The 24243-nt window shown below is 37.0% G+C and overlaps 1 protein-coding gene across 2 annotated transcripts in view; it reads left to right on the top strand.

The window, feature by feature from the left end:
- The window catches only part of LOC139781881 (bone morphogenetic protein 1), a 143652-nt gene that overhangs the window by 76080 nt on the left and 43329 nt on the right, over positions 1 to 24243 (top strand). For both annotated transcript variants that reach the window (XM_071720771.1, XM_071720772.1), the window contains exons 6-7: positions 165 to 410; positions 482 to 702. In XM_071720771.1, coding sequence (XP_071576872.1) covers positions 165 to 410; positions 482 to 702 — 467 coding nt within the window. The remainder of the gene's footprint in view (positions 1 to 164; positions 411 to 481; positions 703 to 24243) is intronic.

Genomic DNA, 24243 nt, shown 5'->3' on the forward strand with positions numbered 1-24243 from the left:
TTTGGTACGCGTGATATAAACAGATATATTTAATCAAAAATATTGAAATGAGAAAAAAGTCATAAACATGATTTTTATTGATTTAATATAATGCTTGCTTTTATATCACCAATATGATATTTGTAACTGATATAATATAATATTCATTGCTGTATGTTTGATAGGTACATTTTTGAAACGGAATACAAGATACCAGGCACCGCGGCGCCCGATGGCAGTTGCACCTTTACTTATCGTAGTTCTTCTCGTAAACGCGGCGAATTCAATTCACCGCGATATCCTAGCAATTATCCGAGCGACACGAATTGCACGTATTTTTTCCTGGCGACGCCAAATGAGCAGGTTGCTCTGATCTTTGATCACTTTAAGGTTCGCACGAGAAACGATAATGTGACAGTGGGACATTATGGGTGAGTGAATCATAATTATGTCTTGTAGTATTACATATTGATCGAAATCGATATTGTTTGGTATTTATCAGATACGAACTCTGCCAGGATGATTGGCTGGAGATTTACAATATGTACCGAGATGAGACGGAGAAATTGATAGGAAGGTATTGCGGTGTGACCGCGCCGGGCCCGGTAGAATCTAATCTCGGTGCTCTTGGCTTAAAAGTAATCTTACATTCCGATTCGGAGCTTGTCTACAGTGGCTTTAAGGCGCGTTACACTTTTGAGATCGCTAAACCTATTTTTGGAGGTATGCCTATAGGCTTTGTTATTCTTTCGTAGAAGAAAAGTAAAGAAAAAATAATTAAATTTATAATCTTCTACGCGTAAATTAAATTATTAGTCTCTAAATTAAAAAATTTGGTAAAATTGCATATTAGTGGCGATTTCGATGATCTTGACATATAATGTAAGTATATTTTTGGATGCGCTAAAGATATAATCTAACCCCTCGGGAAAAAAGGATTAGATCTGACCAGATCAAATTATATCTCGGCAGATAAAATTATATCTGGTCAGATATGCTCAGATATGATACTTCTCATGTCTGCGCAGATCTGGTCATATACGTGGTGTGTCCGGAAAGTAATAAGAATTATTTTTTTACGCTCCTCAGGAGGGCTGCGTAAGGAAAGTGAGGGTCGAGGTAGTTGAGGGGGAATCTCAGGTATACGGTTGGACTCTCCTCAGTTGACCCTAAATCTTTCGAACGGTCGGTACGTTACAGAAGTGCACTCTTGTTTTTCACTCTTGTCGCAGACGAAAATGCAGAGGACCGTCGAGCAGCGTTTTTAGTATTCCTTATTTACAATTTGTCTGACATTTAAACGTTGATCCTGATCCAGAACAGTCTTGATAACGGCCACATTTTCATCGGTTTTTGAACGTTGAAGGTCGCCCAAAGCGCTGTTCATCCTCAACGGCTTCCATACGACAAAGTAGCTTTCCCATACGTTGTCTTCAACATTTCTAACGTTTTTGAGAAACTGTTTTTCTAAGTGTCACGCAAAATTTAATTGCGTAACGCTGCTCGACGCTCCTCTGCATTTTCGTCTGCGACGAGAGTAAAAAACAAGGGTGCACTTCTGTAACGTACCGACCGTTTGAAAGGCTCGGACTGAGGAGGATCCAACCGTATACCTGAGATCCCTCTTCAACTACCTCGACCCCCACTTTCTTTACGCAGCTCTCCTGTAGAAAATAAAATAATTATTTTCATTACTTTCTGGGCACACCATGTATGTTTATATATAACCCATATTTGTGTGGTATAAAAAATTATTGTGCTAAGATGATTTCTCATAACGCAGCGTTCTTGCCAGCATGAAATTTCTGAACGATATTTGTATAAAATTGAGAAATTAAATTTTAGTTAAATTTTTATTTTATTATTTCGACATTTAGAAGCAAAATTATCAAGAGACACGGTAGTGTCTCGCGCCAAGTACACGCGAAGCGAGACCGCACTGTGACTCTTTTACGCGAACGCACGAGTTGCGAGTAACCGAGATTTTGAGATCTCAATAACGAGTGAACGGATCAAGTTCTAAGTAGGCTTGATCGATAGCTTGGGTTTGAATTATATAATAAGAGTGTTTTTATTTTTCCGCTACGTGCCCTACGAGCGGAGATATTACGATGCAAAGTCCGAAATGTTAAATTTTACAATTAAGAAACGTCGTCGTCGTCGTCGTCGTCGTCCCCGTACGGTTGCTTTTGCCTCGATAGATGGCGTTTGAGAACATCTCGAGCGTCCCCCCCCCCGGGTCCCTTCCATGACAATGTTGCTACATTGGAAAGAGACAGCATATACGCGTACGTGTGCACTCATCGCTCAGTGCGTTCGCGCGGACAGCACGCTGTCAGTCAGTTATAATCTAGAAATACATATCGCGTTCGCGCGTAACACCGTGGTCTCTCATCGTTAAATACTACGATCGTTTAATTCCGAATTTTGGTCGCGTCACGCAAGGATCGAAGTGCTACGAAATTAGGATGTGGGTGTCACAAGAGGCGAAATATCAGCGGGTCAGAGATATGTAGTGACAGTCGTGACCGTTACTATGTTTACGCGAGCGTTACTTCTGCAGTAACTTACGATAATTCACTCGTTTACGCGGGATGAATTATCATAAGTTACTACAGGACCCCCGTTTACGTAGAGGAATTATAGTATAAATAAGTTACTACAGAAGTAACTCTCGCGTAAACGTAGTATAATATACGTGACAGATAATGTGTGTGTGTGTGTGCGTGCGTGCGTGCGTGCGTGTGCGTGTGCGTGTGCGTGTGCGTGTGCGTGTGCGTGCGCGTGCGCGTGCGCGTGCGTGTGTGTGTGTGAGATCATCAATATATCATATAATATATATATATATATATATATATTATATATATAGATATAATATATATTAACCGGAGGGAGCTGATACCGAGGAGATCTTTAAGAAGGAAGGTGCATCCAAAATCACACACGTATGTATATGCTGTCTTGTAAATGTCTTGTAAATTGCTATCTTGTAAAAGTTGAAGAGAACGAGAAAATGATTTGTAGCGCAATTCGTATTGTAGGCAAGTTAAAATATTAATTGAATCGAGTCCATGATATTATGATAGACGTTGATTTTATATCTTGATGTCTGGAAATATTAATTATTCACGATAGAGATTCATTATAGAGAGAATAGAGTGATATGCTGTACGAAAAGTCAGAGTTCCGGTTTATGTAAAATATTTCTTGAATAGTTCTGAGCATACTAAAGCATTTTCTAAAGAGTTCCCGACACTAGCAATATTGTATGATTTTTTAATAAATTTATATCGTCCGAGCGCCGCGTACTTAGAGAGAATAGAGTGATATGCTGTGTAGAATCTCGGAGTTCCGGTTTATGTAAAATATTTTTCAAATAGTTCTGAACATACTAAAACATTTTTTAAAAGTTCCCGGCACCAGCAATATTGTATGATTTATTTATAAATTAATACCACTTGAAAGCCGAGTACTTAGAGAGAATAGAGTGATATGCTGTACGAAATGTCGGAGTACCGGTTTATCTAAAATATTTTTTAAATAATTCTGAGCATACTGAAGCATTTTCTGAAGAGTTCCCGACACTAGCTATATTGCAAGATTTTTTTATAATATCGTTCAAGCGTCGCGTACTTAGAGAAAATAGAGTGATATGCTGTACGAAATGTCGGAGTACCGGTTTATCTAAAATATTTTTTGAATAGTTCTGAACATACTGAAGCATTTTCTAAAGAGTTTCCGGCACTAGCAATGTTGTATGATTTTTTTATAAATACAACATTGCTAGCGCAATTTAAAAATTTTACATCTTTTTTTAAAATACATGTCACTTAGGTTGAGTTAGGTAACATAATTTTGTGATATAATTTTGTTAATTGCATAAACACCGATTTATCACATATACAGGGTGATTCGAAACAACCCTATTGTCCCAAATGTCAGATTCCTGACAATTTTTCCTGTAGCAAAATTTTCGCCGAAGCTCAGTTTTTGAATTATAAAAGGAAATAATTACCTTATTATGGGCCGAGTACTGGGGGGAGGTAGGCAGGGGCGGCGTGACAGGCGCGGTTCACCGTCCGCTGGATGTAATCCATTAGCGTGCAATTCGCTCACTTGCAAAGATAATGGCATCGTATATCAAAAATTTTTTGTCGCGTCGATGCGAAAATGATCGGCTCGGATACGAAGAATGCGGCGCTTGTTGCGATCAGCTGTCCCCTGCCTATCTCCTGTACTCGGCTCGTAATAAAATAACTATTTCCTTTTATAACTCAAAAACTAATTGTAAGTCGCGGTGAAAATTTCGCTACAGGAAAAATCGTCTGAGAATCAAGTCGGGAATTTGACATTTGCGGGACAATAGGGTCGTTTCGAATCACCCTGTATACCACTGTTCATCATATTTTACGTACGATGCCTATTGGCGACCCAGCAAACACAGTAAAACAACCTACATTACCGCTCATTAATTTCAACACACCTCCAGATTCATTGATTTCTCTGTAAAGGATGAACATGATACGTGTGTTTTGCACAGAAATGAATGCAAGTGAAGTGTTTATAACAGCAAGTACATTCATTTCTGTGCAAAACACAGGTATCATGTTCATCCTTTACAAAGAAATCAACGAATCTGGAAGGTCATTGAAATTAAAATGAGCGGTAGTGTAGCTCCCGAAGCGCGGATGTAGCTCGCGGCAGGTTAGGGTTCGGAGTAGGTGCGGAGGAAGACACAAGACTCGGTTTTCTGAACAATAGTTACGTCAACAATTTATTATATTACGGAGATGTACATAGATTTTGCGACGGAACGATACATTACATTAATTTCTCGGTGGTACGATGTAATGCCATGCGCGTGAACGCGTAAGTCGGCACGGGAAGTGCGGGTGATGAGCAGTGCCAGTTGTCGGAAGCGGGGGCTCGTATAATGCGGTGCTATGATACGGCGACGGCCGGCACGGGATGCGCAAGGTTTACGACGGACGTCTGAATTGCATGGCGTGCTTGGCGTTCGCGGGTGGCGTGATAAAAACGCGATATTGGCGGCTGAGACCCTCAGCAAGCGTAGAGAGCGAAGCTCTATACTGGTTCGCGGCGATATGTGGCGCAGGAAGCGGTACCGAGCAGCCGAGACCCTCGGCGAGCGTAGAGAGTGAAGCTCTACTCTGGTTCGCGACGGTACGGCGAGACGAATGCGGTATCGGACGGTTGAAACCCGTAGAGAATGTAGAGAGCGAAGCTCTATACCGGTTCGCGGCGATACGGTGTGCAGAAAGCGATACCGAGCGGCCGAGATTCTTGGCCAGCGTAGAGAGTGAAACTCTACCCTGGTTCGCGGCGGTTCGCGAGACGGAAGCGGTATCGTACGGTTGAAACTTTCAGCGAGCGTAGAGAGCGAAGCTCTACTCTGGTTCGTAACGGTAAGGCAAAAGAGAGGTCGGGATTGAGTCGATCTCTTCGAGATACGTTACTCAACGGAGCCAGAGAGCGTCTCTCTATCTCATGATTTCGACTCGGATTTCGGCGTGCGAGAGCAGCGGATGATCGGTCGGATCGGAGTGCTGGCTCACGGCGAAATCTGTTTTACGGCGAAATCCACGGGATTATATACGCGGCGACATTCGATTGCGACGAGTGTAGGGCCGACGGCTGAGCCGGAGTGGATCGGTCAGTGTTGTCGGGAACTACGGGCGACACCGTGATCTCGCTTCTCGCTCGGTGGTGTGCGGGCGGTGTCGGCACCGCTCGGCGCTCCGAGATAAATATTTCATGACCGCGTCGAAAGATACGTGTGTTTTGCACGCGTCTGCAACATTTCTGCAATGTTTCAATGTCCGCAATTATTTCAAATGCAACCTTGCTGAAAGATTTCGGCAATATTTCGATAATATTACTGAAATATATCTACGTAATATTGCAGAAACATTTCAGAAATATTTCAAATACATTTTACACTGAGAAAAATGTTTTGTATTAGCAAACGAAATTTTGTTACTGACGCAAAAACTATTTGTTGATATGTGAAAAATGAAATATTTTGTTACCGGAACAAAACAATTACATAAAAATAATATATCAAGCGATGTGCGTATAGCCGCCGCGCGTTTGTCCAAAAAAATCCGTTCTCTCAGCCGGTCACCCATCCAAGTAGTATACCCGCGCCTTGTTGCTTGACATCGATGATCGAATAGGGTAGTGGTGATCCTCTGACTCTGACGCTTCTTTCTTTCTTATACTGGCTTATTTTGGTGAAAAAGCTATCGTATAACAATATTAACAATACAGATATACGAATAAATCTTTTTTGCCAGTCAGCGCTATCGCATAACATTATTAACAATACAGATATACGAATAAATCTTTTTTGCCAGTCAGCGTCGAATATTATTTTCCTTGTTATTCTTTACTCACTGGCGAAGAAAAGTTCATTTTCTGGTACAGGTAAAGTCATCGAAAAGTGAATACATTACGAGATATTTCATATTTTATATTAAAAATGTCATACGACAAAATTTCAAATATCAGAAAATTCTTAACGAAAGAGAAAAAAATACAATAAAATGCAATAATTACATAATAATAAGTTTAATTTTTTATAAGTTTTAAAGTCTGTCAGCAACTTTTCGGAAATATTACAAATGCAATGTTGCATGTGAAACATTCAAAAATATAACGTGTGCAATGTAAACGTAATATTTATCATGTATGAGAAATGTTTCTAAATCATTGCAGCTGCAATATTTCTTGTACAATATTGTAGAAATTCACTGCCTGCAATTCAATTTTTTATTACCTACGCAATCTTTCAGAAATTTTTCAGAAATATTTTAATTGCAATGTAAACGTAATATTACTTTTATAATGTTTCAAAAATATTCCTGAAATATTGCATTTACTATATTTTTTGCAATATTACAGAAACTTACAAATATTGTAAACATCTTTCTGAAAGATTTCAGAAATATTGTTAATGCAATATTATAAAAAACATGCAGGTACATTTCTGAAATATTTCAGATGCATAGTTACAAATGAAATGTTAACGAAATATTTCTGCACCATTTCCGAATATTTCAATATTTCAGCAACATAACATGCTGAGTGGGACGTAATAAAACTCAAATATATATTTTAATTATTTTACAATTATTTCGCAATTTCTTTCCAATTTTAATTTTGCAAATATTTTGCAACATTTGCTATCCACATTGCGGTAACGGCTTTTTTTCGTGCATCAAGACTTTTTTTCTTGATAAACCAACCTTTCAAACGCAATTGATCTGACATTAAAGTGTGGTAGTGATGTATTCATGCATGAGCTATTTCTATGTGAGCAGGTTCAGACTGTACAGATTCAGTCAAAAGTGTTGCTCCGGTAGCATTGAATAAGTGTTGAATTTTCCTATCTACTGGAGACGAAACTTTTAGTTGATAGTGTACCGACAGAACTACCTTAAAAATTTTTTTTAATTTTTTTAAAGTGATGCATAAGTGTAGGCTGATTAAATGTTAAATTGTTCTTAAAGAGAAATGGTGTAAGGCGTATGTATTGATCTATTGGTGTAGAGTGAATATGTGACATATAGAGCAAAAGAGAGTTTTATTATATAAAAAGTAAAAAAAGTTTTATTATATAATATGAACCTAACAAATCGATTGAGCCCAGAAATGCATCGGTTTACTCATTATAGCTGAACGATAAATCTTGCCTGCGATCAATTAGTTGGGCGATATAAGTATAGCGGCACAACCAGTGCCTTGCTTCGAACGTACACTTGGCGCGAAACATTACCCCACGATCATATAAACAGGTCTGGACACTTCGGCTCGGCAAGCGTCCCCTGAATGAAGCCAATATGGCGTCAGATAACGATAGTAAACGAGAAAACGTGTTTTTTTCGGTTATTGGTGTTACATGCTTGTTTGTTAAACTGTTGGGAATATCTGTTCGATGAGGAAAATAAGAAAAACAGCAGATCTTCTTTTTAAAATATTTCTTTCGACACGTCGTTCCTGCTCAGAGATCACACTCGTACTGCAATACATAAAACACTAGAGAGCGCTCGTGGCGACAAACAGAAGAGATAGGTTGCACCGAGCAGTGCTGCCAACCTTTACATTCCAACACTCCCTCCCGAGGTCAACCTTATCTTATATTAAAACTATACTTATTTAACCGAGACTAATTACAAACTTTGTTTTAAAGATATTTATCTTAAACCACAAGATGTATTTTAGAACAAAATAAAATATTAAAACATTTAAATCCTGTCGTCGCAAACAAACGTAGTGATATTCTAAACTTATTAAAGATTTCTATAAACTAAAATTTCCATAATAGTGTTTACTGTTCTTGCACGCTCTCCGCTCAGTCTCCTGCAATCAGTCAAAGATCATATCAGTAATTAGTACTTGTTAGAACCGATCGTTTCTCATCGTGTTTTACCGTCGTTCATAATTTAATATTTTATCACGCATTAGTGTATGGGTTTCATAACATAATGCTTTTGTCATTATATCTGCCCACTGTTCTTTTGTTGATACCCATTTTATCTCTACTCTGTTTTCTTTTACACACTCCTTAACATAGTCTTCTTTAATTCCTGTCATATGTCGTAGTTTATTTCCCCCACTTGTTTTCGCGCACGTTTCCGCTGCCTTGTTATCACACATTAATGAGGCAGGGAGAAAACTATCGTTCAGCATCCGATTCAATGATTTATTTATCGACACGATTTCTTGACACGCATAGCTCGCAGCGACATATTCGGCCTGGCATGTAGACAAGGCTACATAACTTTGTTTTTGAGTTTTCCATGCAATCGTATCACCGAACAGTTGGATAACATAACCACACGTAGAAATCGAGTTTTTACAGTCTGCAAAACTAGAGTCGGAATAAGCCAGTAGATCACTACGTCGGCCATAGTAATTCAGACCTACAGTCGTAGTACCTTTTAAATATCTGAACACTCGTTTAACCATTTGCCATTCGTACTCTGTCGGATTAGTCTGATGCCTGCTCAAGACATTTACTGAGTAAGTTATATCCGGTCTTGTTGCGCCTGCAAGGTACAGCAGACTTCCTACTGCTTCCCGGTATGGGGCATCTACCGTCGTTTCATTTAACACATTTTCTTGTCTTTGGAACTCATCGTGATTTTCCTTTTCGCGTTGTTTGCGTTCTTTATTCTGAACTTGTTTCGTAATCATTGGAGTGTTCTGTGGATGCGCGTTCTCAAAACCGAATTTAATCAAAATACGATTTATATACTTTTCTTGTGTAATCTTCAAACTCTTAGTTTTACGATCGCGTTTGATTTCTAGTCCTAAAAATTCTTTAGGTTCACCAAGGTCCGAAATTTCAAAAGCTCGCTTCAATTCGTTTTTAATTTCAGTCAGCTTATCCTTATCGTTACTCGCGATGAGCATATCATCCACATACAATACTAGCAATGCTATTTTGTCTTCAGAATGCCAAGTGAAAAGACACGGATCGTGGTCATCGCTTATTAAACCTAAGGAGTTAGCTACTTCCGTGAATTTCTCATTCCATCGTTTTGGACTAATCCGGAGGCCATACAGTGCTTTTTTCAATTTACAAACCTTCTTTTTTCGCGTTTCATCCGTAACCATTTCTCCCTCAGGAATTTCCATGAATATTTCTTCATCAATTGTCCCGTTTAGGAATGCGGTTTTAACATCAAGCTGACACACATCGAGATCAAGATAATTTATAACAGCTAAAACTGTCCTGACCAAAACTAATCTCGAAACAGGGGCATAAGTTTCCTTCAAATCGTAGATGTTTCTGTCCTTAAAACCCCTTATTACCAATCGTGCTTTGAATTTTGTATTATCGTTCGACTCAGTTTTCCATTTGAATATCCATCTTGAATTGATTATATTAGGTCGTTTGCCAGACCCGTCATTCTGCGGGCGATCTACTAATTCCCATACTTTGTTCTTGTTCATTGAATTGAGTTCATCTTTGATGGCTGCGTTCCAGTTTTCTTTATCTTCAGACATCATCGCGTCTTCAATCGTTACTGGATCTTCGTTTAATTTTGCAAAGGAAGTGTGCAACAATTTGTCTACATTGTCGTTTTCGGTTGCCTCAAATTCCTCTTCGATTGTTGGAAATTCAATTAACTCGTTTTCTGTTGTTGTCAGTGTCACACCTGCAAAGCTTGTGTCCCGCACCTTTCGGCTTCGCGTGTTATACGGATTTTCACAGGGGTTTGGTTTAAGTTTTGTGTATTTATTAATTTCTTCATTCACCTCCAAAGGTCGTTTTCTTGGTCTTCCTCTACTTCTTTTTGTCTCTCCCTCCGTTTTTGACTGTTCTTCGCTGTCGCTTTTAACTTTTTCTTCAAAGGTTAACTCTTCGTTTCCTAGGGATGGACCATCTTTCGTGTTTTTCCGAAATTTATCTCCGTATACTAATTTTTCGTTAAATCTCATGTCTCTTGATTCGTAAAATCTCTTCGTCTCGGGGCTCCAGAATTGGTAACCCGTTGGTGTGTAGCCTACAAGAACGCCTCGTATCCCGCGCGCTGAGAATTTTGATTCCGGTTTTCGTGTTATTCTCCAGTATGCTAGACATCCAAATCGTTTTATTTGATTCAAATCAACTTTGTATTCTGATGTGAATTTAATAATGGGTGTCTCGTAATTGATGGATTTACTGGGAGTTCTATTATAAACATAGACTGCAGCACCAGTAGCTAGATCCCACATATTCGATGGCAATTTTGAATCCAGCATAAGAGCTCGAATCTTTTTCTGTATCGTTTGATTAAAGCGTTCCGAAGCGCCATTATGTTGCGGTGTGTCTGGACAAATTGACTGCCGTTCAATGCCTTCTCGCGATAACACTTCGTCTGTATATCCACCCGTAAATTCTGTGCCTTTGTCTGATCGCAAATAACACACCTTTTCGTTCCTGCCTAACAGATTTCTAGAACTTCTCAAGAATTCCTCAAGACAATGACCCGTCATATCTTTATTTTTCATCGGATAAGCCATAGCCATTCGTGAGTAATCATCCATGAAAATTGCAATGTACTGATAACCTGAAGGGTATGTTGCCGGGGAAATTTTTCCCATCAAATCAGAGTGAATGATCTGCATCGGTCGTTTTGCTCGTCCTCGTTCGTTTTTAAAAGGCAATCGTTGTATTTTGGATATAGCACAGACTTCACAATCTAGAATCGATCGGTCAAACTTAACCTTTTGGAGTTCTTCATTTTCAGTCCAGATCATTTGAAGTTTTTTAAGGTAATTAAGGGATGCGTGGCCCATACGTACATGCCACAACATTGCTTTATTAGATTTAATAAAATTATTATAAGAATCCGTAAACGGTGAATCACAATCCAACAAATCAACCGAGGGCAATTCGTCAATATTAACAATTTTTCTATCCAAAATCGTTGTATCAAAATTTGAAGTTATTCGTTTAAGGTAATCTTTTTCAATTGTTGATTTCTCTAAAGTTTTCTCGGTAGTCTTAACAGTCGTTTCAACGGTTGTTTGATCAATCATTTTAACAGCATCGTCTTTTTCTTCCTGAGTTTCCTGACTGTTTATCTCTTTTATTTTTCCTGTTTGTTCATATTCGAGTCGTTCTCCAGTTAGTTTCTCACTTTCACCCTGAACTTCTGTCTTCGACTCACAAGTCTTCCCGATATCATGCATTTGTTCTTTTACTAATCTTTCCTCAGCATTTGTAGCTAAGTTTACTGTGGGTGAAAGCTCGTGTAATCGTTGACCATCGTTCAAATCCTGTTTTTTGTTGATTTCGAATTCAATTATCCAATAAGGACTATCGTATATGCCCGAAATAAATGTTTCATTTGTTTCTGGGTCATAGATATCAATTCGTTTATTGTCCAAGTGTATATTCCACCCGGCCTCCGCAAAGCGTCGTAAAGATAATAAATTTTCTGATAGTGATTTAGAGTAGATGACATTATTCAATACAAAGGCTCTTTTATTTTTCGAGTTAGTAAGTAAATACAAGTGTCCCTGACCTTCTGTAAGTAAATTTGCCCTTTCGTCTTTATTTGCACATTTAATTATACTAATCCCCACATCGCTAAAGTTTTTAAGAAAGTCTTTTGAGAAAGTCAAATGTTCAGTGGCTCCCGAGTCCGCCACGAAAGTGGTAGACTGAATATTTTCTGTACAGTCGTTAGGTTCTTCTACAATCGTCTCTTTTCTGGTCGTAAGCGAGAATAAAACATTATGCATACCTTTCTCCATGTTTTCTTTGTCATTTGCCTGGGATGCAAGATTCGCCTTTGGTTCCGTGTTCGCTCCGACTTGGGATTGATAACGCTGGTTACCGCCGTTGGAATTGGTTTTATTCCATTTGTTTAAACTCTTGTTCCCGTTCGTACGCCCTCTGTTGTTTCTATTAAATGTTCCTCGCTGTTTGGTGTAATTTCTTAATTGGTTTCTTTGGCTCTGAGGCTTGAAAGATTGTTTATTATTGGAATGCAATCTTTGATCATATCTTCCATTTTCATCACGTCGTTTTCCTCCGCGTCCTTGACCTGACTTGTTAAGCCTTTGCCAGCAATCTGCCGCCTTGTGAGTGCCAAATTTGTTGCATTCATAACATTTTTTAAGACCTCGCCCTTTTCTCGGGCAGTCCTTTTGAAGATGACCATAGTCATCGCATTCGTAGCATCGTTCGTTCACCCATCGTTTCGAACGTGCTGCCGAGAAAGCAGATACAGTCTTCTTTGAGGTAGTTGCATTCGCTCGATTAGCTTCGGCTTCAACTATAAATGATTTAAGTCCGTTGTAGGTTAGTCCTTTACCCGTTTGATTTTTTAAACATAAAGTCGAGTGTCTGGACTTCTGGGAAAACAGGCAATATTGCATTATAAAAGGCGTCTCGTTTTTCCTCGTCAGAGAGCGCAGTTGAATCCGGAATATTTTTATAACTTCGTATCAACTCTTCGAAGCGATCCCAGAATTTCATCGCAGATTCGTTTTCTTTGTATTCCATGGAATACAATTGCCGTCTTATGCTAACACTGGTTAAATTTGTCTCGCATCGTTTAAACTCTTTCAACACGTTAAGGATTTGTTTAGGATCTTGAATACTTAGAATTTTAGAGTGATATGTCTGATCAATTCGATTAATTAGAATATCTCTAACACTGTGTAAATGTTTTTCTTTAATTTGATCGTTTGTTCCTTTTGGGGGAGCTATTTTCTCGTCTACAATATAAAGTAAATCGTTGGTACGCAATTCTGACTTGAAAAATTCATAAAAGTGTTCAAACTTTACTTGGGGACCTAGCTTGTAATCTCTTTTCGTGCTATTGTTTTTATTGACAACTTCAATTCGAATAGCTTCTTTTATTTGATCAGCCATATTCGAATTGTTAGACTGCGTGGTTTGTTCATTTTCCTGAGCAAAATTTTTCGGAATGTTTGTGTCTAAGTTTAGTTTGTTTAGTTCTTCACGGAAAATGTTTCTAATCATATTTTCTGAAGCTACTGTATTTCGAAATTCGAGTGTTGAAGAGTTTACTGCAGGCATATTAGCAATTGACATTATTCGCGGCTTTGATTGATCGATTCTTTTAACTGCTTCCTCTCTAGTCGTTTCCGCCTGTTTAGCTTTCAATAATTTTCCCAACTCAGCTTTAGTTTCGTGTTGCATTTGGATTGTTCGTTTCAGCATGTCTTGTAGGGCTATATATTTTTGTGTTAGTTTACTGGAATCCTCTTTTCCTGCGAGATTAGACACAAAGAAGAATTAGCAGATTTGTTCAAGTTTTGATTTATCGTTACTTTTAGACTATTCGTTTAGTCATTGTTATATTACTATTCGAATCAAACTGTTCGTTATTGTCTCGTTGATTTTCTGTTCGTTGTTCTTTTGTAAAGATTAGATATTCTTAATACCCTGCGATTCGTTATCCATCGAGATTAAACAAGGCATGTTCCGAACAATCTCGCCAATTTTACCTGAGTTCTGACCGTGTTCTTGATTCTCATCAGAGGCTAGAGCTTCGAAGTTTTCCATAATAGCCGCAGCAGTCACTTGACCTTTTGGTTTTTGTGAACCGTCGCCGTCCTCTCGGTTTTGCTCGCTATCTGCCATATTATCTTCCGCCGCTACGAAAGTACCGTTTTCCTCTGTAAAAACAAGATTATTTACCTTTCGTTCAAATGTCGCAGTCGTCGCAACTCGTCGTAATGCCTCTTTATAGTTCTTGTTCTGACAGATCGGAGACTATGTTTCTGAATCTCGATGCCGCACAGCAAGCACCGAAAATTCGAAACGAATCACACTTTCATGCATGCTACTATCACACACTTCTGTAATGATTCTAGTGACAAGAATCCTCTCCCCAGTGAACACAACTGAGACAGAGAATCCAATCACTCGAGAAGCAGGTTTCTGTGTCTAAAGCGGATTCAAATCTTAAAATCAACGCTATTTATTATTACTCTTTGTTTTCTGGATCCCTCGCAAGCTTTCGTTTTCTCTCTCTCTCTCTATTTAACAAGTGACTGGTTCTTTTACGACGGTTATCAAAACAAAAATTAAATAATTAACAATTGTTGATTTACATCGATTACTATCTTGTAAACTATTGTACCAAATCGTTTTTCGTCTAATCGTTTTTCATCTAATCGTTTCGTTATTTAGTACTGCCGTAAATAAAATAATCCATTTGATTTACTCTTCAGTTGAATGCTCGTTAGTTTCCTTGTTATTCCTTAGTAATTTCGTTCGTTTAGTGATCAATATCTTTGATTTCACTAAGATAATTCAATAATGTCTATTTTATTTTTATTATTCCGTTTTATTGTTACGTGGTCTTATTAAACTTTTCGAACTGGCTATTCGCACCAGGACTAATGAAGGAACACAACGCTGTCCCACTCATAGGCACACAAAAAAAAACGGCATGCAGAAACACGTGCCGCGCTGTATATACACTCGAAAACACCCGACGACACAGAACTCTCTCGAATTCCATGAGACCACTAGAGCATTGATGATAAAACAAAACACACATATTTTCGTCTTGCAATATCACTCGTCAAAGTTATATACATTTATTTTGTTAAAAATATATGCTTGATTTATTGTTTTTCATCTGTTTCTGCATACCAATGTTCCTACCACATTTCTACTTTTACTTTCGTACAACTATGACCTTTTACGCAGTTACATTTTCCTTATACTTTCATTAAATAATTGCGCGTTCCTTGATTATATCGAGCAATAGCTTTTATGTTATACTTTACCCATTCGTTGAGACAATTTCTAATTCTGAATCGCAGTTTTCCTCAGTTTCAGCAGCCTCGTGGCCTTCTCGAATTTTAAAGCCTCGCTCTTCTTTCCTTTTGCCTACTTATATCGCTCGCAAAGGAAAAAGGCAATTAGTTAGCGCAGTGGAAGCGTGCTCGGCCCATAACCTGTTGGGAATATCTGTTCGATGAGGAAAATAAGAAAAACAGCAGATCTTCTTTTTAAAATATTTCTTTCGACACGTCGTTCCTGCTCAGAGATCACACTCGTACTGCAATACATAAAACACTAGAGAGCGCTCGTGGCGACAAACAGAAGAGATAGGTTGCACCGAGCAGTGCTGCCAACCTTTACATTCCAACATAAACGGTTAAACACCTGGAAGTAATAAACTATTTATTTTTATCATTCAAAGCATGCAGCAATCCCACGTGCATACGCGGTAGGGTTTTACTACATCTGACGCCATATTTTGATTTTCTAGCTTCACTTGGGTCTCACTCTCTCCTATGTTTACAGAATAGGAGTGTCCAGACTTGTTTATATGATCGTGCACTACCCTGTCTCTTGATAACCTAACTCAACCTCGATAGGAAAAGATTTATAAGATTATATGACGAAATCTGAATAAAATTGGGAATGCTGCAATTATGTCTCAATATTTGCTACAATACTCGTAGAAAGGCCGTAGTCGGATAAGAAGGGTCAATGTGCCCCCACACGGATCATGCTCATTTTTTTTGCTTTGATTGCTATGTCACTTACAATTTAGTCAAATATTAGCCCTTAATATTGAACCGTTTTGCTGTAAAAAATAAAAATAAAAATTTCGAAAATAATTCATATCTTTTGATTGGCTTAACCGATTTTGATGAAATTTTAATATGTTGTAGATATCATTAAGACACATTTGTGGAAAATTCGGGAAAGGTTTCTGATGACAGAAACATTGATAAAAAAAATAAATAAATGTTCTTGATTTTTTTCAGTCCCGATATCTTTCTTGTACAATTACGAAAAAAATTTTCTAGAATCTTGGAGTAGTTTCCTATCGGACATAATTTTTTGGAAGCAATAAAATGGGTAGGCGGTACTTAAAAAAAATAAAGTATTCTTTTTTATTTTTTAAAAATATGATATGCTTTTGGTACGATTGTTATATATTTTATGTAGAATTTTGGGATAGTATTCTACAACAAGTAATTTTTTCGAACCAATAAAATAGGTAGGCGAAAGTTTAAAAAAATAAAATATCGTTTTTTATTTTTTAAAATTATGATATGTTTTTTGTACCAGTGCCATATTTTTTTTGTAGACTTTTGAGACGGTATTCTACAACAAGTAATTTTTTCGAACCAATAAAATGGGTAGAAGGTACTTTAAAAAACAAAATATTTTTTTTCAAAATTATCAGTTTTTTGGTACCATCGCCATATTTTTGTTTAGAATCTTGGAATGGAATCCTACAACAAGTAATTTTCCGGAATGGATTAAATAAATAGGTGCAGATACTAAAAAAATAATAAAATAAAGTAAATTGAAATAATTATAAAAGGATAAACTATAATCGTATTAAATTTAATGTTTCTTAATGAAGTACACATACACATACACGTACACATACACTCAAAATAATGAAGTATACATACACATTCGTTCACATAATCACTCTCATACTATTATTTACACTATTTATAGTTATATTCATATGGATGGACTAATCGTCATCACTATCTTTGGTAAATATGCATAATAGGGGACCCAGCCCCAATGACCTTGACCTTGACATATATTGTCAAGGTCACCCTCCTGAGTGACCTACATAAAGTTTTAGGCGTTGCTTGTTTTTTATTAAAAAGTTATTAACAAAATAAATTTAATCAATAAAATGAACTTTTCCGACATCGCATACATATTTAAGGAGTTTATTAAGGAGATATATACACGCTTAAGTATACGTATACATTTATTATAGTTAGGGGAGAGTTGGCAATTACCGCGCGGTTGACAATTCCGCGCCATTGTTTATCTCAATAACTATTTGTATTACGCGCCTACAATGATGTTAATATCATATAGTAACACGAAATACCCCACCCGCATGCGCCGTCAATGCGTTCCGGCCGTCCATGTAAACACAGTGCGCTCTGGAAGCTTCTCTGCTTGCTCGTTACAATTTTGCTGGTAGTTTCGATAAGAGGTGAGTAACATAATATTTTCATTAGAGAAATAATCCTGACGGATTTGATAAGCTAAAACACTATAAAATTAGGTTGCAAAGTGATTTTAGACACGCGTTTCTTTCCTATATATTTTAAGGTTGTAAAGTGAAATGATTGAGTTTGATAATTTCGCGCCCAAGGTATAATACTCATAGGTATAACGATAACTGTGTGTTAAGAGTTACCAAGACTGTTTAGTTTACAATGTAAGATGCTTACAGAAAAGATCGTTGCTTAAGTTTTGATTTGAATTTATAATGATCGTTATTTGTTAACGCATTCACTTATTTTTATATGTAGGTATGTACCTACTAGACGATATTAATGCATAAATATAAAAAAAACATTTTGGTATTGTGTTCTACTTCATGTCACTGGCTGAAGCCAGAGTAATTTTTATAGGTACGGCTTTATTAAACTGGGCACGATTTTATCAGACCTGGTCACGATATTATCAGACCAGTTTAATAATACCGCGTTTTCTTACTTTTTGAAAAATTATTAATATTTTAGTTTGTGTTTAACTTTCAACATTATTGGTATGATATATGGATAGCCAAATAAATGACCTATCTAAAACTGCACAGTTTGTTTTTTTGAAGCATTTCTGAGCTTAGATATACGCTTCGGTTCTTAGGGGCTCGGTAATTGCCAACTCCCCCCTATTATAAAGGATATGCTTTGCTCGTTATTTGGAAAAAACTGTCAATACGTTCATTAAACTTGTAATATTTTTTAAACATGAATTTAGCAAGATATGCTTGATAATGATATGTACGCGTACCATAGCGTGGTATTGCTGCTCTCATTTCGCGCCATAATCGCTCTATGTTTTGTGTGTAAGCACCTGTAGTGGGATCAATGAAATTTTCTTTATGATTAACTGTTTCATGTTGGGAAATTAAATTATGTAATTCGCTGTACGCTTTCCAACAGTCCGAATGAATAATCGATTCTGGCGCTATGTAACGAGTTATTATAGGAATTAGCGTATGACTTGAGCGATTAGGTACGGAAACAATAAAAAATTTGTGACTGTCTCGTTCTATTCCTCCGAAAACCCATTATCCTTCAACAATGCGGCCTTTATTGTGTTTTCTTCTTCCTAATTTTGCCTCGTCTATTTCAACAATAATTCCGCGTCCGCCGATTTGTTGTTGATGGTCAGTAACCCATTGCATTAAAAGCTATTGATAGTAACAAATGAAGAAATAAAGAAAAAAAGAATAAAGAAATATGTTCAGAAGATGTTTAATATTTACCTCACGACAAAAGTTGGTCCAGTCAACTATTGTATGATCGGTAATCTGTAGTTCTTGTCGTAGAAAAGTATGCCGTGGGGGATGTATATATAAAAAATATGCAATAAATCGACATACATCTACCATAGGAAGATGTTGTTTTGCGAACCAAGTACCATGAAAGATACTTATTTTAAAATTGCAAGTTTTTCTTTGTCTTTTCCGTCCTCGAACTTGCTTGTAGTACTTATTGCTGCAGTGTAGAATTTGTGTCTTGGATTCATATGTTATATTTATAACTGTATTACACTGTAGACATGTTATTTCTCGACGAATGACTTTTTTCTCACACAAATATTCAATAAGACGCTGCTTATTATATGTTAGATTAATAATTTCATGAAGCAGCATTTTGCGTTTAATTTCTAGCACAACACAACTAGCAAGATTGACGAGTGAAAATCAACTGAGAAGGATTTGTGATAATATGTTTATACTTTGAATGGTATAGTATCTATCGTTTCTTTGACAAGGACACATAAATAAACAGTAGTCTATTGAACGCGGAAGCAGGGCAAAACGAGATCTACATATAATTGTTGCGTGAACGCAATGGGTTTCGCCCCCCCCCCCCTTTAGTTTTAGTTAGAGATCGTTATTAAAAAGTTATTGACAAGAAAGTTTATTAAATTAAACGCTTAATATCTGTAACAGGAATAAATTGTTAAAGCAGAGAATAGTTAGTACATTAAAAAGTATATATCTCTACTTTAACAAAAAGACTGTTCAATGTATCAACGATTAGCTGCTTTAAATGACTTTTCTTTGTTCATACATGTACTATTTTTACATACACTTAGTCATTTATGCCTTTCAATATACTCAAAATAACTACTATATTTTTGAAACTTTTTTTGTTAATAACTTTTTAATAAAAAACGAGTGACGGCTAAAACTTTCAGAAGGTTACTTAGGAGAGTGACCTCTATAATATATGTGAAGAAGTGGTTATTAAAGAAGGGGGGGGGGTTCGTAAGGGTAAATATTTACCAAAAATAAAAACACTTTTATTAATTATTATATAAATTTGGTCTAAGCTATCCACTAAGCCTAGTTTGAATTTGATCCGTTCACTAATTATCAAGATCTCAAAATCTGAGATACTCGCAACTTTCGTACTTGCGTAAAGATACATGCCCACACAGAACATAATATTTAATAGATATCTATTAAATATCCCCAATGTATATCCATGATATCTACGAGATATCCATTAGATATGCAATAAATATCTAAATATCCGCAATACAAGATCTAATAGATATCCATTAAATATCCAGTGGATATTTATATAAACAATTGCACGTCTAGTGGATATTGATTAGATATTTGCGTGGATATTTATTCGATGTTTTTTATTTTTATGCATGTCCATTATATACAAATAGAACCCCATAAAGCACATAAACGTTGAATCAACATCTCAAAAATATTATTTCTCTAGATTTAAAAGAGGAGCCGGTCCGAAGATCTGCAGATGTCGCGATTTTGCTTCGCCGGGGACCTGCTTATATTCGCTTCCAACAGAAATTTACCTACGAGTTGGTCTTACCTTTATGCGCCGCTTAGCGGCGTCGTTACGAACTAGTAAATATCTGTGGTAGACATGTGGTAGATACTTAGTAGACATGGATATGTGGATAACACGTGGATATCTTTGATTGATATTTTGTGGACATGGATATGTGGATAACACGTGGATATCTTATGGATATCTTTGATACACAGTTGGAAATGTTAAATATAATGTAAATCACATGTCCCAAACGGTCCACTTATTGTGTTAATTTAACATAATGTAAATATGTCAAATTATGATACAAATATAATGTCTATAATTTAGTACAAAGTATAAAGAAAAGTTTGATGATATGTGAACAAAAATTTCATTTTCAACAAACATCTGTATAATGTTAAATATAAAGGTAAAACTTCGGATTAAGGGCGACCTCACCGATTTCAATGACCTTGATATATGTTGTCAAGGTCATGACCCCGAATGACCTTCAGAAGGTTTTAGCCATCGCTCGTTATTCGTTAGAAAGTTATTAACAAAAAAAGTTTGGAAAATATAGCAGCTATTTTGAGTATTGGAAGGCATAAATGACCAATATATATGTCGAAATAGTTCACGCATACACTTTCCACGCGAGACGAGCTGTCACATGGGTTCGTGGCGTGCTTTACAAGCTCGTTTATATATATGGGACATTCCATGTCAACCGGAACAGCGCCACGCCCAAAATTTGAGAGGGTTTAAAAATTTGTTTTTAGGTGCAAAATTTATGTAAACATATTAGCTTTCGAATACCGAGTGCGCATTTAAAAAAATTCAAAATGGCGGACTCAGTATGGTGTCTAGAATAAAGAGAGTCACACAATAAAAAGTTATAACTTAAAAAAAAATTATAAAACCACAGAGTAAAATTTTGTTTTGCATCTAAATTGTGTGTTCATTCGTGTACTTTACGTTAGGTATATTGGATTTAAAAAAATTCAAAATGGCGGATCCAATATGGCGGACGAAAAATCGAAACTTAAAATTTGTAATTGAAAAAAATATGGTCATATTCTGCGTCAAATTAGAAGTATAAATGCCCTCTTGCGATTTTTCGATATAATGCATCCTTTTCGAGATAAAAATTCATTAATATCGAAGTGCTGATTAAACTTGGAAGACACGTAACTTGTGCACGTGATAGTAGGTTTTGGGGTCACTGAAAACAAATCTGATATGATGAATAATATGAAAATTCAAAACGGCGGAGTCAGAATGTGTGTGTGTGTGTGTGTGTGTGTGTGTGTGTGCGTGTGTGTGTGTGTGTGTGCGTGTGTGTGTGCGTGCGTGCGTGTGCGTGTGTGCGTGTGCGTCGCGCGCGCGTGCGTGCGTGCGTGCGTGTGTGTGTGTGTGTGTGTTTGTATGCGCGTGCGTGTATGTGTCTTAGCGCGCGCGAGAGAGCATGTAAATGAGAGCGCATCCCTGACGAAAATGAGAAGTGAGCGTTTGCGGAAGTTCATTGAGAGTTTAGAAACGGTCAGTAGAGAGTTCGTACAGCGGAAATTGCAACGCTGCAGCGTTTGAAAAACCCAACGGCGTTGTGTAAGCGTTCTTATAAAGTTTGAAAGCGTATAAACTCTCAAAAAACCCTCGTTGAACGGTTGTCAACGCTTTATAAAGCTTCTTATTTTCGCCAGGGATATTGATGTCCTGATGTAAGGACTTCACTCAGAAGCCTACGGCAAAACCAGCGATACTATCGATAAACTGCAAATGCCATTTTTCACGTCAGCATAAAGAAATATTTTATTGATTCATAAACAATTTTTTAAACTTTTGTTTTCGCTAAAAATATTTCTTGGATAGTATCGCTGGTTTTGCCGTAAGCTTCAATGAGTGAAGTCCTTACATCAGGACATCAATATGCGCTCTCATTTACATGCTCTCTCGCGCGCGCTAAGACACACACACGCACGCGCATACAAACACACACACGCACACACACACGCACACACACACACACAAACACACGACACGCACACGCACACGCACACGCACACGCACACGCACACGCACACGCACACACACACACACACACACATTCTGACTCCGCCGTTTTGAATTTTCATATTATTCATCATATCAGATTTGTTTTCAGTGACCCCAAAACCTACTATCACGTGCACAAGTTACGTGTCTTCCAAGTTTAATCAGCACTTCGATATTAATGAATTTTTATCTCAAAAAGGATGCGTTATATCGACAAATCGCAAGAGGGCATTTATACTTCTAATTTGACGCAGAATATGACCATATTTTTTTCAATTACAAATTTTAAGTTTCGATTTTTCGCCCGCCATATTGGATCCGCCATTTTGAATTTTTTTAAATCCAATATACCTAACGTAAAGTACACGAATGAACACACAATTTAGATGCAAAACAAAATTTTACTCTGTGGTTTTATAATTTTTTTTTCAAGTTATAACTTTTTATTGTGTGACTCTCTTTATTCTAGGCGCCATACTGAGTCCGCCATTTTGAATTTTTTAAAATGCGCACTCGGTATTCGAAAGCTAATATGTTTACATAAATTTTGCACCCCAAAACAAATTTTTAAACCCTCTCAAATTTTGGGCGTGGCGCTGTTCCGGTTGACATGGAATGTCCCATATACATAATGAAACATTATATATTCTCTATTAATTTTCTGAATACACATATTTTATGTCATCTAGTTTAAGTAGAGGTGGTATTAAACAAGATAAGTTAGTCGATCATCTGTGTGAATATTTGTGGCAATATACAATAAACGAGTTCGTAAAGCACGCCACGAACCCATGTGACCGCAGGGGGACGGAACCTACTTCTTCCACGCATATACTTTCCACGCGAAACGAGTTGTTACATGGGTTCGTGGCGTGCTTTACGAGCTCGTTTAAGTAGAGGTGGTATTAAACAAGATAAGTTAGTCGATCATCTGTGTGAATATTTGTGGCGATATACAATAAACGAGCTCGTAAAGCACGCCACGAACCCATGTGACAACTCGTCTCGCGTGGAAAGTGTATGCGTGAACTATTTCGACATATATATTAGTCATTTATGCCTTCCAATACTCAAAATAACTGCTATATTTTCCAAACTTTTTTTTGTTAATAACTTTTTAACGAATAACGAGCGACGGCTAAAACCGTCTGAAGGTCACTCGGGGTCATGACCTTGACAACATATATCAAGGTCATTGAAATCGGTGAGGTCGCCCTTAATCCGAAGTTTTACCGTATTATTTTTAACATTTGATTTACTTAAATATGAATTTAACACAAATAAATCAGATAACATAATCAAAATTAGTTAAATTAACACATAAATAAGTTACATTTTTAACACAAAAATTTTAACATGGACCTTTTTTAACAAAAATATACAAACTTAAATTTCTTTACTGTGTAGATATTTTGTGGACATGGATATGTGGATAACACGTGGATATCTAATGGATATTTTTGTTACGTCCTGCGAACTCCACGATTTCCCTATTTCGCGGAAATTCCTATGCGTCTAAGATAGCCCTTAAGATTAGAATAAGTAAACTGAGCACGGACGGTTATCGATCGGCGAGTGAGCTTTGATTCCTTCACTTTCTCTGTAACCCTATCTTTCTCTGTAAGCTTATCTTTCTTAGGTTCTCCGGATGATACAAAACGTTCACGTGAAATAACATCGTTAGCCGATGTTTCAGACGTTAATTGATGTTGCTTCGATTTACGTTTGTACCTGAAATTTTCCATTATTTCCTGGAATCGAGCTTGTGCGCATGTCAAAGTTTTTGAAGACGGTTCGCTTTTTCTGTTAATCTCATAAATTTTTTCCACATTAGGATTATATAATTTTACTCTTCTCATGAGTTCTCCAATAGTAACATGAGAGGTATTATTTTTATTA

Source organism: Temnothorax nylanderi, unplaced genomic scaffold, assembly GCF_030848795.1.
Source record: "Temnothorax nylanderi isolate EJ_2023f unplaced genomic scaffold, tnyl_v1.0 TNYL_tig0371_pilon, whole genome shotgun sequence".
NCBI classification, from domain to species: Eukaryota; Metazoa; Arthropoda; class Insecta; order Hymenoptera; family Formicidae; genus Temnothorax; species Temnothorax nylanderi.